The sequence below is a fragment of the Camelina sativa genome, chromosome 14 (genome assembly GCF_030686135.1).
Source record: "Camelina sativa cultivar CO46 ecotype springtype chromosome 14, ASM3068613v1".
Taxonomy (NCBI): Eukaryota; Viridiplantae; Streptophyta; class Magnoliopsida; order Brassicales; family Brassicaceae; genus Camelina; species Camelina sativa.
In genome coordinates this window covers 5,108,909-5,127,321 of record NC_141893.1, presented here as the reverse complement: position 1 = coordinate 5,127,321, position 18,413 = coordinate 5,108,909, and the positions used below count along the sequence as shown (strand labels likewise).

The 18,413-nt window shown below is 38.1% G+C and overlaps 5 protein-coding genes and 1 pseudogene across 6 annotated transcripts; all 6 read right to left on the bottom strand.

Moving 5' to 3' along the window:
* Positions 1 to 161: 161 nt before the first annotated feature.
* LOC104739873 (uncharacterized) lies at positions 162 to 3,635 on the bottom strand. Its single transcript, XM_087486426.1, has one exon. The coding sequence runs from the start codon at positions 3,060 to 3,062 to the stop codon at positions 2,424 to 2,426; it is 639 nt and encodes a 212-aa protein (XP_087342552.1). The 5' UTR covers positions 3,063 to 3,635; the 3' UTR covers positions 162 to 2,423.
* Positions 3,636 to 4,446: 811 nt separating this feature from the next.
* LOC104743252 (putative disease resistance protein At4g10780 pseudogene) lies at positions 4,447 to 6,972 on the bottom strand (annotated as a pseudogene). The gene has a single exon (XR_015580860.1). The product of XR_015580860.1 is annotated as a putative disease resistance protein At4g10780 pseudogene (transcript).
* A 1,815-nt stretch (positions 6,973 to 8,787) lies between these two features.
* LOC104743251 (uncharacterized) lies at positions 8,788 to 10,193 on the bottom strand. Its single transcript, XM_087486615.1, has one exon. The coding sequence runs from the start codon at positions 10,078 to 10,080 to the stop codon at positions 8,788 to 8,790; it is 1,293 nt and encodes a 430-aa protein (XP_087342741.1). The 5' UTR covers positions 10,081 to 10,193.
* Positions 10,194 to 10,270: 77 nt separating this feature from the next.
* LOC147927852 (uncharacterized) lies at positions 10,271 to 11,095 on the bottom strand. The gene has a single exon (XM_087485911.1). It carries the CDS (start codon positions 11,093 to 11,095, stop codon positions 10,271 to 10,273), a length of 825 nt encoding a protein of 274 aa, XP_087342037.1.
* Positions 11,096 to 11,907: 812 nt separating this feature from the next.
* On the bottom strand, positions 11,908 to 14,237 carry LOC104743250 (uncharacterized). Its single transcript, XM_087486423.1, has one exon. The coding sequence runs from the start codon at positions 14,098 to 14,100 to the stop codon at positions 12,178 to 12,180; it is 1,923 nt and encodes a 640-aa protein (XP_087342549.1). The 5' UTR covers positions 14,101 to 14,237; the 3' UTR covers positions 11,908 to 12,177.
* A 1,406-nt stretch (positions 14,238 to 15,643) lies between these two features.
* Positions 15,644 to 18,167, bottom strand: LOC104739872 (flavin-containing monooxygenase FMO GS-OX-like 2). Its single transcript, XM_010460340.3, has 7 exons — positions 17,430 to 18,167; positions 17,101 to 17,171; positions 16,830 to 16,982; positions 16,629 to 16,711; positions 16,393 to 16,528; positions 16,114 to 16,290; positions 15,644 to 16,019 (listed from the first exon to the last, which is right to left on the bottom strand). The coding sequence occupies exons 1-7, from the start codon at positions 17,989 to 17,991 to the stop codon at positions 15,804 to 15,806; spliced, it is 1,398 nt and encodes a 465-aa protein (XP_010458642.2). The 5' UTR covers positions 17,992 to 18,167; the 3' UTR covers positions 15,644 to 15,803.
* Between the last annotated feature and the right edge of the window lie 246 nt (positions 18,168 to 18,413).

The window sequence follows — 18,413 nt, the reverse complement described above, 5'->3', positions numbered from 1 at the left end:
TCTTATATAATTATATTAATCAGTTATCTAGACTGTGTCTGCGTTTTGATCACTTCATTGAATTTTAGAAAATAATTGTGGTGAATACTGAAATCTGAAATGGACTCCAACATTATTCGCTAAATGCACAGCTTCTTCTATAATTGTGAGTGCTAAATAAGTAATCAAATTTCTATAATATAACATAATCACTCGTACGCATGATCTACTTATATTAGTCTAGTTAAAAAATATAAATATATACAACTAAAGCAAAGAGTTGACAAATAAATATTCCTTAGAAAGAGTTAGTAACTATTTCACGAAGAGAGTGGTGACTGGTGAGCCATATGCTAAGCTCAAACCAAGCTTGTAATCCTTCTTGTTCTTATGATCCAAATTTGCAGAAAGAAGACACTCGAGTCCCACATATAATTCCTTTCCAAGAAGTGCAGATACAACACCGTTAGAATCAATTTTTCCCTGGACACGAGACTGAAACAAAAGCTCACTATTATTAGAATTTAAACGGATTTACATAAGACATTGTTTTCCATTCCATTTCACAACCTTTCTTTTGTGCAGCTCTTTCTTGAAGAAATAGCTAGAGATATTCACGCGGCCGAACCAGTATGGAGAATTGTTCTGCTGAGGTACTTCAATCCTGTGGGAGCACATGAGAGTGGCAGAATTGGTGAGGATCCAAAGGGCATCCCCAATAACCTCATGCCTTACATTCAACAAGTGGCTGTTGGACGTCTAGCTGAACTCAATGTCTACGGACATGACTATCCCACCAAGGATGGTAGTGCGGTAATTACAAATCAGACCCCAAATCTCTTGTTCAGTTTTCTGATGACTGCATTTTAGAATCCAAGCACACACTCAATGCTTCGTGTTACATCATGTAATAGTCTTGTATGATCAAACATCTTCATTCTCCCCCTTTTTAACTTAGTTTGATACTCAAGCACATCCTTTAATCACTAGTAGAACTCCCCCATAATCTTTGCTCTTAGTTCACATCAGACTTTACATTCTCTTCTGTCCCAACTTGAGTGCAAACTAAGATAAAAACAAACAACATATCATATTCACTCCCATCTGGACTACCTTAGCTCTGCAACTATCCTCTGTTTTAATGATATTTGTGAGCTGATCGTTACATCTTATATCCAAACCAACAACTCTGTTTATCTCCCCCTTGCTTGAGTGCATCAATGTGTTCAAAACTCCAAACAAATGATATTTGGTTTTGACATCTTGAGAGTTTCTGAGTTTTAAGCTTGACCTTTGTCTATGAATTCTCTGACTTTAACAACTTCATGGTGATTTCCACAAGCTTATAATTGTATCTTCAAAATCTTCAAACATTCAATTTAGAGAATAACACTATTCCTCACCTCTGACAAGAGCAACCAAATCATCTTAATAGCAACCACCACAAAATTGTATTGCCTTTGTACTTCAAATTAATCAGCATCTCCCCCAAAACCTGCAGAAAATATGCTTCATGGAATCCTTTTACTTTACCCGAAAAGTGAGTCAGATCCTTTACCAAAAAACACAACTGAAATTTGTGTTTTTCAGAAGCATCATTTTCAGTTGTGTTTTTCAGAAGCATCATCAGGAATTAATCCACTCTTTGTCTCCAACTGCAGCTTGTGCCAATATTCACACCACCAAATGAAGGCTTCACACATTCTCTGATTTGACACTTAGAAACATAACCTTCTTCTTGACAGTCCATAAGCTTCATTCCATTTGGTATTCATACCCACCTTTTAAAACTAAAAGTCTTAATCTTCAAAGACTGAAGATCCCTGAAACTTCTTTCACATTCACCATACAAAACTTTGCAAAGAAAAACACAATTATAGAAGTCTTTGAATTAACTTCTTTGAACCGCCATTCTTTGACTATGTTTACAAACTCCACATACAATATCAGAAACTAGCTCCACACTTCTAGAATGTCTCTGCAAAATTTTCTTTCATTCTGAGTTCATTTGATCGCTCATTTGATGTCTCCACAGAAACTGGTCAAATCTGAAACTTCTAATAGACTGATTCCGGAACAGACTGAAGATCCTTGAATAAAATGCAATTCAACCGTCAAAACTTCAATCCAACCGTTGAATCTCAAGTCCGTACTATCACAAAGCTCCTCACAAAATTTCAGCTTGATCAGATTACTAGACATCCATCAAACGTTGTCTTCAAACAAACATCACGAAACTGTTTTCTTCTTTCTTCTCTTATCTGGGTTGATGATGCAGTTCATATCTCCTCTTCTCTTTCTTCTCCCACATTGCTGCAGCTCTCTCTTTTTATCTCTTCAATCACACAACCTTCCTTATGATCTTTGTTAATAACATATACATTTTTACATGACCAATCGAGATCATCTCTAAAAATATGATCTGCAGACTAGCCTTCAAGAATTTATTCCACAACTTCTTGTCTTGAAGCAACTAATATTCTGCCTGGGAGACATTCTCTCAGGGACATTTTGCGGAACAATTCAAAACCATCATCGACCCGCTCAGCCTTACAATATCCATTTATGAGACTACTATAAGTCACGATATTAGGATCACAACCTTTGCTAACCATCAGGTCCAGCATCTGGTTTGCCTTGTCTAGGCGGTTCTCCTTGCAAAACCCATCTATCAAAGAACTATATGTAACAGTAGTAGGAGATATACCTCGTCGAATCATCTCCTCGTGCAGTTCTTCGGCCTCTAGAAGCTTTCCCTCTTTCACAAAACTATCAATCAAAACACTGAATGTGACAACGTTGGGGGTGATTCTCCTTGTGATCATATCCCTGAGCAACTGCGCACCATCATCCCATCTGCCATCATTACAAAAGCCTCTAATGAGAGTGGTGTAGGTAATAACATTTGCTTTAAAACCTTTCACTTCCATTTCGTTGAAAAGGTTGAGTGCATCGTCGAGGTTTTCGTCTTTGCAAAGACCATCGATGATGATACTGTAATGGACTACATCGAGCTTGATCTTTCTTTCTTCCATCTTTCTGAGCAACTCCATGGCCAAGGCAGTTTTGCCGGACTTGCACATTACATTTAAAACCGGTCCATATGTAGCTTCATCGGGTTAAACGTGATAGTGCTAGGCTCATACCCAAGTTTCAGGATCTTCCCCAAAACAGAATAAGCGTAACAAACTTTACCACGCCGACAGAAACAATTGATGACAATATTGAGAGAGTACAAGTCATACGCAATCCCAATCAGCTCCATCTGCTTGGAGAGAGCTAGAACGAGATCATACTGCTTTGTTCTGGCAACGGCACTAGACAATCTATTGAAATCAGTGACAGTGGGAAGAGGACGAGACCTAATCATGTCTTGAAAGAGATCAACAGCATCCTCTGCCTTGATATCAGCAAGCCCACTTCTCAATCTCTCTCTGTAAGACAGATTCCTATCGCTGAAACCAGAATAGTCTCGTCCGCAGCAAGAATATACCTCATTCGGGCAATGGTGAAGTGAAGCATTTCTCAGCGTACCTGTCTCCAGGAAGCGAGGCTGAACAAATTTCGAAGCTTTTTTAGAACTCCATCTCCAGATCATCATTAACTTCATCCTCTTCAAACTCACTGTGTATTCAATTTGAAAACCCTATAGAGAGAGCCATGGGACACGAGCTTCGAGACAAAACACCCCAAAACTTGCGATAAAACCGGCTCAATCAAAGCCATACCGGGATTGGTTTAGCTAAAGTTTGCGGTCACGCAAATGAAATTGGTCGAATAATGTTTTGATTTTCTTGTATCTTTGTAAAATAATGCTTTGCATGATAATATTTGAGTTTTGTTTAAGAATATTTGTATAATTAAATGGACTAGAGTTTAAATTCACCACTAATTGTTTTTTTTTTTGTTTTTCTTTTTTTTTGCCAACTAATCGACACTAATATTTGTTCGGTGATATTTGTATAATTTGACTAATTATACTCGTAGATAAAGGCTGTTAGCCTGTTCTTCTGAATTTGATTTTCTTGCATGTATGTGTTGCAAATGTTACCTGAGTCAACTCAGATTTATGGCATACTGTAAATTCAATTTGGTTTCCCATGTTGTTACTGTGGTAGAAATTTAAATTTGTTTCAGATACTTCAGACACTAAAAAAAAAGAAAAGACAAGAGAGGACCAATTTTTTTTTTGAGTTTTAACTATATCCTTCGGAACATTTTAAAATAATCATCTGCTTACGTTAACCAAACCAAAACCAAAACCAACAATCTAATTTGTGTCTTTGTTTTTAGGGAACATAAAAATTCAAAGATTAATACCGAACCAAAACAGAGGTAGAAAAAGAAATCATGAGTTGTATCTCTGTTCTAAGAGCTGTAGCTCTTTCATTATTTGGCTCATATACAAGTGTTGTTTTTGAATCCCCTAGTCTCAAATCTCAATGTTCTCAAACTTGACAAATATGATATCCCTGAAAATGCTCTCAAGTCTCCTCGCCCTTACCAGTTTCAAATGTCATACCAACTTGTAGTTTTTCTGAAGGAACAGAGTTATAAGTTCAATGACATCCTATTGCATAGCTCTCTAGTTCTTGACTTTTGGTAGTTCATCTAATCCAACGCCCGGCCTAAACAATACATCTCTCTTTTTGCGTGTCGGCAAGAAACGGAGTCTTGTGTGAAAGCAAAGGAGGAAGGGAGGTATACCATTTTGCGTGTCGGCAAGAAACGGAGTCTTGTGGCTTCATCCTCCCACTCAATCCCTTCAATCCAATCTGTAGCTTCACATTTTATGACAAACCCTTTAACTTCAGCTACGCTTTTAGAATCAAGCGGAAGCTTCCCCAGTTTGGGACATAGTTCTATGTACATTTCCCTCAGACATGGAAACAGCAAGGGAGTCCAGTAGATGCTCTCCACCACTGGTAAGTCAAGCATCACTAGAGTTTCTAGTTTTCGAAATGGAACAATACCCTGTAGCTGCTGCTGCTTATCAGTTTTCTCTTTGCTCACTACTTCTTCTAGTCTCCCTAAACTCTTCACTTCTAAATGTAAAAGGTTTGGAGCGAACAACAACCAAGTCAAATCTTTAGACCAAAACACCTTTCTATAGACACATATGAGAGGTTTGGGAAGTATGGACCACTGGGGCTACGGAGATTAGTCGGAAAAGTCAATAATTCAATAGATTCGTCCCAAATGTCTTTGATAACTACCTTTTGAATACATCTCCACAACATGCCAGAGGAAAACAGTGTCTTTAAAACATATCTTGACTTGATCTCAATGGTTAGAACTTCTAAGCGTTTCAAGAGAAGCAACTCCTTCAACCTTCCGTCAAACACGAGTTTATTGCAATAACGTAACGTTAATGTTCTTAAGCGCGACAAATTTGATATCCCATCGATGCTCCGAAGACTTGTTGTACCCTCTAGATACAGATGCATTAGTTTCTTTAATTTTTGGAGACAAGCAGGTAGTCGCACGATCAATGTTCTTGATAAATCAAGATACTTCAAGGAGACCAACTCTGATATCTCATCCGGCAATCCATCAAGACGCAAGTTCTTAGACAGATCCAAAACAACTAGCTTTGGCATACACATAAAGAATTCACCTGCAATACTTAATCTGGTCACCCTTCAAACTGTCGTAGCTATACTTTAGAATAGGAAGGATTTGGTCATCCATGCCAGAAAAATCTGCAGCATACGAATTCAGAACCTGAACCGCATGGTGCCATTCTTGTATAGTCCTCTTGCATGACATGGTCTCGCCAATGCCATTGAGCGCCAGTGGTAGGCCACAACATTTTTCGGCAACTTTTCTTGCTTGCTCAGGTATGTCTGGATGGCTTTTAAGCGTGAGTTGTCCAACCTTTTTCTTGAACAAATCCCACGAGTCATCCTTTGCTAGACACTCAACTTCCATTGGATCATCAACCCCCATGTGACCGCATACTTCCCTAGAACGAGTGGTGAATACTACTTTGCATCCATTTTCTCTTGTAGGAAATGGGACTCCAATTTCTGTTAAATCCACTTTTCTCCAAATGTCATCCAATAACAACACAAATTTCTTATTCTTCATAAGAGTGTGTATATCAGTGACCTTCTGTCTTTTCTCTTTTTGGTTCCAACCCCCTCCACCAAGGCCTAACTTCTCAGCAATCTCATCTTGAATCTTCTCAACTCGAAGATCGCTGGACACCACAATCCAAATGACAATATCAACCCCAACACTTACGCCACAAAACTTATTGTTGATCTGTGCGAGAAGAGTTGTTTTTCCTACTCCTCCCATCCCGTAGAGACCCATGATACCAGTCTCATCATCCATGAGACGGTTCCATGCCCTTTCGAGCATTGTTTCTCGACCAAAAATTATTGGTTGCAGAGGTCTTTCCTCCACCACATCTGCCACTACTGAATCAGCCACAACTTCAAAGACTCCATCAGATTTGATACTCTCAATCTCTTTCAACATCAGAAATACCCTTCTCCCGTAACGAAAGCTAGATGTTAAGTTGTTTGAACAAACACCGAAAAGACACAACCTTTGAAGTTCAACGGTTTTACAACTACTTAAATCATCAAAATGGTTCTCGATGGTCTGAACACTCGTAAGCCATACCTGGACTTCGTTAAGCCTTTGAAGACCTTTGCCCTCTTCCCTCAGCACCCTTCTTAACACATCTTCTCGCCTTGCCTTAAGTACTTCCATGGATTTCTCAAGGGCCACCAAATTCTTCTCAAGGTTACGAATATAATTACCTCTGCCACAAAAGCAGCTACCGGCACGGTTCAATACTTGATCGCAAGATAGTTGGAAAGACACACAACCCCCCATCCTGCACTTACACAAAGACAGATTCAAAATGCAACCAAGGAAGCTTAATTCACAATTAAGAACTGTGATGGTTAGGAGATCACATCTAGCCAAAAAGAAGACTTGGACTTTTGTTAGTCATATTCGTGAATGAATGATTTCGTCCAAGTCAAAAGTCGTCTCTATCACTAAGGTCCACTCCAAAAGAAAAAAGAAAAAAAAACTTTAGGGGGACCAAACTTTTTATTCACCACTTGATTGGAGATAAGACAAGAGTAACAGAAACTAACTAACTAACCATTGCAGCTCATGGAGAGAGAAACACACAGATAAGTAAAATTCAATTAAAAATTTAAAACCCATAAAAGAGATCAGGAAAATAAAGTAGAGAGTAGAGAGACAGAGATCAAACTTTGAAGCAGCAACTCAAGTAATCTCTGAAAAGCAAAGAGCATACATACTACGCAATAAGAGGGAGACATAAATTGAAGTGAGAAGGAGAGATAGAGATAGTATCTTTTTTGTTTCGAAGTAGGGACTGCATCACCCAAATTAAAAAAAAAAATACCGATCGAAATTACGAAAAAGTTTCAATTTTTTTCGAGCCCTTTTGCTCTGAACTACGTACGATTCAGAGTATCATCAAACTCAAATCTATCTTCTTAACCTCGAGATTCGATTCCGTACGGCTAAGAAAATATTGACAAACCAAACCGAAGTTTAGGTTATGGGCCTGGATCGGGAGTTGAAAATTGGAAACCTTGGAATAAAAATATGTTAGGCCGGCCCAAATTACTTAAACATATATATAGCATTGTAGCCTTAGGGTTTAGGAGGCACAAGACGTACAAGACAAGAATCATGGGGAAGCAACGCCCGCGTGGTCGAGGAGGGTGTTTCAAAAAACGTTGCCCGATGCTACGTAGCTATAAAAAAACTCAACGTTATAATTATGCAAGAAGAAGAATATGTGCGTCTCAGAAGGAATCGGATCACTCTGAGGTTACTATAGCTACCGCCGACCCTCTTCAGTAGGTGTCCATTTATTATATCTCTCTAGTGTTCACTCCTTTTTAGTCAGAATTTTTTTTTTTTTAATTTAAGTGATATATTGCAATTTCAAACGATACAGAGAGTGTATATGATCAATTAATTAATTAGCAATACGTAGCTAGCTATATGGATCGTTGTTGCTCATATATTTCTCTATGTTGAATGTTTTTTCACCTGACTGATCAGAATAGCTAAGCAAGCTCCGATCGAGTTCAAAGATACGACTCCTCCACAACTACAAGCGCAAAACTTTGGAAAAGAAGAAGAAACTCTTGATGATCAAGCGCAAATTGCCAAATCCACCATTTGAGTCAGTAATTATATATTTGGCCGCTCTCTACGACTACGTTCTCTAATTTAATACCCGGCCCGAACGGAATATGTTTTCTGATGTTTTGTAACTTTGCGATGCTTTTTTTTTTTGTTTTTGTCTTTTAAAAGACCTGTTATGCTATATGCATATGATTTTGAGAAAACCTTTGTCATGATAATTAATGTCCCCGATGGTATTGTCTCCTTGGTGTAATCGCTGGTCAAATATGTTCATTTCACTCATTTGCTCTGTTTACGTCAACAAGTGCGAACCAGAGATCTGTTTATTTCGCTGTTTCTCAATCATCTCCAAAAAAAACATTTAAAACCAAGCACAATAGCTAAGGATATTCAGGGGTTAACCAATTGTTAAAATCGCCATAAAGTTGAAATGAAGAGCATTCTTACGCTTTTCGTTGGAGGCATCATAAGGTCATCAACCATCATCATAAACAGTCAGTTTATCATTATGGATTTGTATTTGAAGAAAGAAGTTCCTCTGTCTTTGAGTCAGCCAACTCCTATATTTGAAGCAGTGGCGGATCTAAGAAAGAATTTTATCAGTGGCAACAACCATGTTTTACAAAACACATAATAACGTTTGAACAAAATATCTTATAAAAGTATCCTACGCTCACTCATAGTCTGAAATCTTTTAATCACCTTTTCATTAGTGACCAATCTAAATAAATCTTTCTCAATATAACATACTAAACAATCGCTTAAAAACTGATCTCCAATTCTGTTGCGTGATGATGTCTTCACTAGTTTCATTGCAGAGAAACACCTTTCCACACTTGCAGTAGCCACAGGCAAAGTTAAAACTAACTTCAGCAGTCTATAAACCAAAGGATGCGCAAGATGCTTTCTTGTTTCCACCATAAGACGAGAAAGATCTCCAAGATTCTTCAAATTCTTGAATCTTATATCGGCGCGTATATTGTCGATGTAGATTCCGAGTTGTTGTTCAAGACATAAACGATCCCCAAAACTAAAGTCCTCTGGGTAAAATCCAGCCAATCTCATCAACTTTGTCTTGTCAAACTCATGAAACGAGTCAAGAGGACTTAAAGAAGCCATACAAATAAGTAATTCAGTGTTTACCTCGGTAAAACGATCACTAAACTCCTGAAGTTGCATATCCAAAACAGTATAGAAACAATTAACCTTGTAATGATGCATAGTGGTTATGTTGGTTTTTTTTCTTGGCTTCCTTGAATCAACAAAATCTTCATCCATCTTGAGCACTTCAACATTATGTTTCTCACAAAAATCAGAAACATTAATCAGAAATGAATCCCATCCACCATCTCGTAGTTTTTGTAATTCTCGCTTAGTTGATTCAACCAGTGACATGGCATTCAAAATATCTTGATCCTTCCTTTGCAAAGCCATCGATAAATTCTCGGTCATCCCCAAGATGAGTAACATTAGTTGCATATAGAACACACAATCAAATGTATGAAAGTACTTGAGAAGACCATATGCTTGACGTCTTTTTGAGTCATCAACTCCTTCATCTTGAATATACTCAAGAACTTCAATGATAGAAGGAAACAACTCAACCATACGCAATAACGTTTTGTGATGAGAATTCCAACGAGTACTTCCAGGCCTTTGAAGAGAAAGCTCTTGATTCAATCCTGTTCTAGTGCTAATGTCACCACTACTAATTCCCTCCTGCACTTTATTCCGATAACTTTCTCGAATCATATCCTTCCTCTTACAAGAAGCTCCAACCACATTCAACATAGTAGAAACCATGTCAAAAAAATCACCAACACTAAAGTGTTTTTTAGCAACTGCAACGACCACCAGCTGAAGTTGATGAGCAAAACAATGGACGTAATATGCAGAACTGTTTTCCCTAGCAACCAATGATCTAAGCCCATTGAACTCACCCTTCATATTACTTGCTCCGTCATAACCTTGTCCTCTAACCTTTGTCAAGCTTAACCCATATTTTGCAAATAAACCATCAATTGCAGACTTCAGAGATAAAGAAGATGTTTCTTTCACATGAAGAACTCCAACAAATCTTTCTTTAATTGCTCCACTCTTATCAACAAACCGAAAAACAACAGCCATTTGTTCCTTGTCAGAGATATACAGACTCATCAACCAACAAAGCAAACACATCATGATCAATTTCTTCTATGATAGATTTCACAACTTCTTCTGCAAAAGAGTTTGCAATATCCTTTTGAATCACTGGAGAAATCATCTGGTTATTTTTTGGAGCATTCTCCAAAATAACCTTATGTGCACCATCATTTTGTTCTCCAGTGTATCTAATGAGCTCTAAAAAATTACCTCTATTAGCAGACTCTTTTGATTCATCATGACCACGAAAAGGTAACCCTTGTCTCAACAAGTACCTGGAAGCATCAATCGAAGCATTCAACCGGACGCGATACTCCTTTTTTACGACATCGTCTTGCTTATGCAGAGCATGTACAATAGACTGAGCTTGATTCAACAAATCATCACATTTCCTAGCAGCAATCTTATGAAATGTGTTGGGTGTATCACCCACATGATCCCTTAGTGACTCAGGCTTATTCCACAGAGAAAAACCTTCTTCCACAAACGCATAATTGTTGCCTCTTTTTGGTATCTCATCTTTAAATAAATAACAACACAAGCAATAAGCTTTATTAGTCGATGTACTATACTCTAACCAGGTAGAGTATTTACCAAACCAAGCTGAATTAAATCGCCTCAATGCAGTTCCAATTCTTTTCTGAGGAAATATATGATCATAAGGTTGACATGGACCTCTAGTTAAGTACTTGCGCCTTACTTCATCTCTTTGATTTGGATGATAATCCAATATTCTTTTTCTTTGAGCAGGATCCCACGGCAAATCATCCAAATTATCATAAATATTTGAAGCAGAAGTTGGTTTGTAATATCGCTCCATTGTTTTATCTGCAAAACTCAACTGCTCAATTATGTTTCTAAAATCAAAGTAGAAAAGGAAAGAGACTCAGACACCCGTAGAAATATAACAAAACATCTAATAAAAAAGGATCAACTTAAATTCTAGAAGCATAGAAGAAGCAAAAACGTTACCTGAATATGAGATTTTGCGTCTTTAATGGAAACGAACAAAACAAATTTTGGCTAAAAAACGAAATCAGAAAGAAAAGAAGCTGAAAAATCTCACGTTTTAGTTGTGTAATGGGGAATGAGATAAAACCAACTAAAACGAAATGGGCTTGTAGTATTCTTTTTATCAACTAAATGGGCTTCCAATTGTAACAAAATAAATTAGGCTTTCAATTCAACACAAAAATCCAAATTTATGTATTGATAAAAAACGTGGATATAAAAATGTTGGGGGCATTAAATATTTTTTTAGCAAATGCAAAAATTAAAATGGTAATAAATAACTCTTGTTTTTGAAATTTTGACCGTGGCAGCTGCCCCTCTTTACCGTGACGTGGGTCCGCCCTTGATTTGAAGTGGTATATACGAGAAGAATTCCTCTTTTAGCCTAGAAAATGCAGTCATGATCTTAGCCTCAGCCCTTAGATGATGGACTTAATTAGTGTGACACAAAAAAAAAATGGATTCACTTAAATAAGGATCAGTCAAAAGAAACTAATAATAGTATATGGTCACAAATTAGCAAATACAGACAGACGTAGGTAAGAAATTGATCTTATTTGCAAGTGCTCAGAGCGCTGTTTAGTGTTTTGAGAGTTGTTTAAACAAGGTACATTGCAAATGTAGTACAAATATGTTTTTGATACTCATTAAAACTTTTTTTCTTGAACATTAAATTTCAAAGAATAATTCAGAACCGAAACAGGGGTAGACTAAAAGAAGAAGATACAAAAACAACAATATTCTGGGTCATGGACTCATATGGCTCCTCAACGCAGCCTACAAGAAGGTAAGAAACGGTGTCATCGTGTGGCATCTTCCTCCCATTCAACTCTTTCTATCCATTCTTCCTCAGAGTATTCTATGACCAATTCTTTCTAAGATGAAAACATTCTAAGAAAGCATATCCAAAAACTTTTTGTCCAATCTACCATCGGATAACATATCCATAACTATCTTTATAGTCGAAGCATCAGCAGCGAACCTGCACCTCTTCATTTCTTCGATGAGTTCAGCTGACGTCATTACATCACTAACTAGGAGATGTGCTCGGATTAGAGTGTTGTATGTCCAATTATCTGGCTCACACCCTTCCTCCTTCATTTTTTTAAACAACAGGTCCGCTTTAGATAGTGAGCCTTTCTTACACAGTCCTCCAATCATTATGGTGTATGTCTTAACATCGGCCTTCACTCCTCTAAGAGGTAGACTACTGAATAAATCCCAAGCATCATCTACCTTACTATCATTGCACATCCCGTGAATGATGATGTTATAGATACCAATATCAAGTTCCATCTTACTCTTCTGCATTTTTTCAAAAATTTCCATTGCTTTTTCTAGTTCCCCATTGTCACACAACCCATCCAGCAAAATAGAATAAGTCACGATATCAGGAGGAACACGACGAGAAACCATCGCTTGGAAGAGTTCTTTAGCAACCTCAAGTTTTCCCGATTGACAAAACCCATGGATTAGAGTGCTATAAGTAACTGTATTAGCAACCACTCCTCTCAGGGACATTTTGCGGAACAATTCAAAACCATCATCGACCCGCTCAGCCTTACAATATCCATTTATGAGAATACCGTAAGTCACGATATTAGGATCACACCCTTTGCTAACCATCAGATCCAACATCTGGTTTGCCTTGTCTAGGCGGTTCTCCTTGCAAAACCCATCTATCAAAGAATTGTATGTAATAATATCAGGAGCTATACCTCTTGTGATCATCTCCTTGTGCAGTGTTTCGGCATCTACAAGTTTTCCCTCTTTCGCAAAACAATCAATCAATGCGTTGAATGTGACAACGTCTGGGGTGATATTCCTTGTGATCATATCCCCAAGCAACTTGGCACCATCATCCCATCTACCATCATTACAGAAGCCTCTAATGAGAGTGTTGTAGGTAATGATATTTGATTTGATCCCTTTCACTTCCATTTCGTTGAAAAGGTTGAATGCATCGTCGAGGCTCCCGTCTTTGCAAAGACCATCGATGATGGTACTGTAATGGACTACATCGAGCTTGATCTTTCTTTCTTCCATCTTTCTGAGCAACTCCATGGCCAAGGCAGTTTTGCCGGACTTGCACATTACATTTAAAACCGGTCCATATGTAACTTCATCGGGTTGACAGCCATTTTCAATCATTCGATCTATCAAAACCACAGCTTCAGACACTTTACCATTGAGACAAAGTCCATTAACCAGAGTGTTAATCGTTATGAGATTGGGTGTCTGTCCCATTTCCACCATTCGATCAACTAACTCCATAGCTTCGGGAACTCTGCCCTCGAGACATAATCCGTTAATCAGAGTTGAAAAAGTGACTGTGTCAGGCTCATACCCAAGTTTCAGGATCTTCCCCAAAACAGAATAAGCGAAACAAACTCTACCACGCCGACAGAAACAATTGATGACAATATTGAGAGAGTACAAGTCATACGCAATCCCAATCAACTCCATCTGCTTGGAGAGAGCTAGAACGAGATCATACTGCTTTGTTCTGGCAACGACACTAGACAATCTATTGAAATCAATGACAGTGGGAAGAGGACGAGACCTAATCATGGGTTGAAAGAGATCAACAGCATCCTCTGCCTTGATATCAGCAAGCCCACTTCTCAATCTCTCTCTGTAAGACAGATTCCTATCGCTGAAACCAGAATAGTCTCGTTGGCAGCAAGAAACTAGCTCATTCGGGCAATGGTGAAGTGAAGCATTTCTCAGAGTACCTGTCTCCAGGAAGCGAGGCTGAACAAATTTCGAAGCTTTTGTAGAGCTCCATCTCTGTATCATCATCAACTTCATCATCCAAAGCTGAATCGTTCCTTTTTCACTGTGTGTGTAATTTGCTAACCCTACAAACAGACAATGCGCACGATCTGTTGACAAAGGATTAAACCCGGTTCAATCAAAGCTATACCGGAATTGGTTTAGAAGAGATTTTACTTACTGTCACGCAAATATAATTTGTCAAATTATATATCGTCGACAGAAAAAAAAAAAAAGAAATATTACAGTATTGTTTGAGATCGTATTCGTGTAAAGATTTGTTTACTTGAAGAAGTAAGTCTTCAACATATGGAAACTATTTTTTTTGGACATCAAATGGAAACTAATGAACGCAGGACTGAGAATTGTTCAATCAAACTGTTTCGCCGAATCCAATTGATACGTAAGTCTGTCTGTATTTGCTGAAACGGCTGATTCCCCAGCTACGTTACAATACCTCGCGCCTTATACAGGAGCAGCCTTGGCTGAATATTTTATGTACCGTGAACAACACACTATCATAATTTATGATGATCTTTCCAAACAAGCACAAGATTATAGACAAATGTCTCTTCTATTACGAAGACCGCCAGGTCGTGAAGCTTATCCAGGAGATGTTTTTTATTTACATTCACGTCTTTTAGAAAGAGCCGCTAAATTAAGCTCTCAATTAGGTGAAGGAAGTATGACTGCCTTACCAATCGTCGAGACCCAGTCAGGAGATGTTTCAGCTTATATTCCTACTAATGTAATTTCCATTACAGATGGACAAATATTCTTATCCGCCGATCTTTTTAATGCTGGAATCAGACCTGCTATTAATGTAGGGATTTCTGTCTCGAGAGTAGGGTCCGCCGCTCAAATTAAAGCTATGAAACATGTAGCTGGAAAATTAAAATTGGAATTGGCTCAATTCGCTGAATTAGAAGCCTTTGCCCAATTTTCTTCCTCAATATCTAAAAGCCCACTTCTCAATCTCTCTTTATAAAAGCACAATAGCTAAGGATATTCAGGGGTTAACCGATTGTTAAAATCGCCATAAAGTTGAAATGAAGAGCATTCTTACGCTTTTCGTTGGAGGCATCATAAGGTCATCAACCATCATCATAAACAGTCAGTTTATCATTATGGATTTGTATTTGAGGAAAGAAGTTCCTCTGTCTTTGAGTCAGCCAACTCCTATATTTGAAGTGGTATATACGAGAAGAATTCCTCTTTTAGCCTAGAAAATGCAGTCATGATCTTAGCCTCAGCCCTCAGATGATGGACTTAATTAGTGTGACACAAAAAAAAAAATGGATTCACTTAAATAATGATCAGTCAAAAGAAACTAATAATAGTATATGGTCACAAATTAGATTTAGTGGGTACTTTAAGTAAAGAAAAAAAAAGAAGAGGAAATAGATTTAGTGGGTCCGTGTATCACAGCAAACAAAAGTAAGTCCCACTCATTCATAAAGCGCCACAAGCAAAGAAGTGCTAACTGATGATGTCATGCGTGATGAGTGCACAATCATGCTATGGCAAATTTCCTTCTTTTTTCTTTTACTTCTGAAAGGCTCACCGCATGACTACTTACATATTTTTATAAAGTCATTCCAATTATTATTGTTTCTACACTTAGTCCCCATATACATTTTTGGACACATACCAGCCATACAAGACACACTTCCAATTACAAAACATACCCCATGCATCGTTTTCACATATTTAACAAAGCTCCCACATCAATTATCAATTTGTTAAGTTTTCAGCATCGGCAACAGTTCAGGATAGCTTGACGTAAATTTGACGAAATCATCGTATGCTTCTGCGATGAGATGATCATCGTCCCAATTATCCCGATATGTAGCGGATTGTGCATAAATTCTCTTGAAACCAATGTAAAACATTTGTTCTCTCCATTTCTCTATCAGGGGATAGTCACATTGATCCGCAAGCCAATTATCATATTCAAACTGCCACAATAATTCACCAAAAGAAAAATGTTTAGCCTCCACCATTTGTTATCTTTATTGCGAAAAAATAGTGGTAAGAGATATATATGTGTACCTGAGAGTCATCAGGCATCAAATGTGTATATCTTTTGGGAATTCCCGAAGATTCAAGCTTCTCGTAGAACGTCTTAGTGTCTTCCATCATCTCGTCTTGTGATGGGAGAGATACTCGACCGGACAAGACCGCTGCGACCCACTTGCTTTGAAGCTCAAACATCGGAAAGGGGGTGATCTAAATACATCAAGTGAAACCAAACAATGAGATTATTTGCATACGCAACAAGATATTCACACACACAAAAATAAAAATGAAAACATTTTTACGATTATTAACCTGCCATGGTAAGCCAATGAACGAAAGGCCCGGGGCAAGAGCCGGAGGAAATACATGCTTATACAACGGTCCAACTCGATTATCGTCCACGGTTACTTCACCTTTTGTGTCGAGAAAGGGGAAGTAATATTTGTACCTGAAGATAGTTATAACAAGATCAAAATGGGTCAATGAAAAACGTTTTCACATATTTTATATGCTCTGTGTTTTAATGTTTAAGCCATGGTCTATCTAACCCGGTACAATGCATAATGGTATCTGCGTAAACCGTCTCTCCGTTCTCGAAAACCACCGAACCGTCTTCGCGGGCAATTTCAATCTATTGTACAATGAACGTCACCAAAAATTATTCAATGGTTTATGGAGTAAATACTTAAATCACGTAGCCTGATGAATCTTATCACAAAACAATCAACATGATTCATTAGCCTATATACCCTTGGGTGAAGCCATAGATTGTCATAACCGGGAAGTTTCTCGTAGGTCTCCGGTGAAGTCGACCTAGACGAAACATGGACTTCTTTCGCAACCTTTGCAACATCTCTGCTTATATCAACTCCACTCGCCGAGCTTCCGATCACTATCACCACCTGCAAAATTACACAACAAACAAGGAAACGATTCAACAATTAAGAGTGAAGAGAAATGTTAATATATATGAAATTGTCACAAGATTCAATATAGTATATTACATATTTCGACAAGTACCTGATCTTTGAATTGATCAGGAACACGGTAGTTGTGACTGTGAATTTGCTTGCCTGGCCATGAATCTATTCCTGAAATAAAAGCAAAATTATTGTTATTTTTCCCTAAGGAAAACCTAAATGATCCCGAAGAGAACTCTGTTTTTTTTTTTTTTTTTTTTTTTTTTTTTTTTTTCTGAATAAAGAGAACTCTGTTTTCTATATATAATGTTTATTACTTACAATAAATTTTAATGTAAATGTTTTTTAACCAATTCATATTTCAGTTAAATTAAATCCTTCTTCAATTGAAAATTTTAACTACACAACTCAGGACACTTGCTTATTTACCAGCGATAAGAGCGTGACGAGGCTCTGTATAGTGTCCGTTACAAACCATGACAGCGTCGTATATCTCGTCGGCAACACCATCGGAGCTTCTAGACTTAACCCTCCACTTCCCTCGGTCATCCTCCTCCGCCTCCACCGGCTCCGCCATAACAACCTCCGTCTCGAACCTTATCATCTCCTCGATATCGAACTCTTTAGCAAAGTCTCGCAGGTAAGCAAGAACCTCAGTATGAGCCGGATGTCTTCTCGGATCCCTCGACCCGTCATGTAGTCGGGCCGCAAAAGGGAAGTCGGTGAAACCCATGCATTCTCTGGGGATGTTGGTGCGTAGGGATCTGTAGAGGCTCGAGTGGACGACGGGTCGGGTAGGGTCGAGGCTAAGCGGGTCTGGTTCGACTTGAGAGGTATAAGCCCACACGCCTCCGATTTGGCTCCCCCGCTCTAAGACGACTACTGAGTGGCCTTCACGACGTAGCTCACGAGCAGCTACGAGTCCAGCGGCTCCGGCTCCGATTACTGCTACGTGGCGAGAGATGGATGGATCAGAATGAGTCGGTGCCATGTTAGGTTATTCTGAAATATTATTGTGAAATAATGAAGATGAAGAGATTGTGATGGTAACGAAGAGAGTAAGGTGATGGTGTTTGTTTTGATCATAACGATGTGCATTATTTATATACGAAGAAAATAGTGATACTAACGATGACGTGTCACTTCATTGTATACAATTCTTACATTAATCTCGTCTGAATATTAAATTCAGTTAAGTAGCAAGGTTCCAGCCGTGGTTAGATGTTACACTCTAAAACTGATTATAAAAATTGGTGGTTTCTAAAAAAAGCATAATCTATTATTGATTCTACAGGAAGTTGAAAATTTGATTATATATCATGAAGTTTCTTAATTATAAATATTTGCGTATACATTTTATATGGGATTTTTACAAGAGGTATAGTATACAATTTCTTGTTTATTTGATCAACT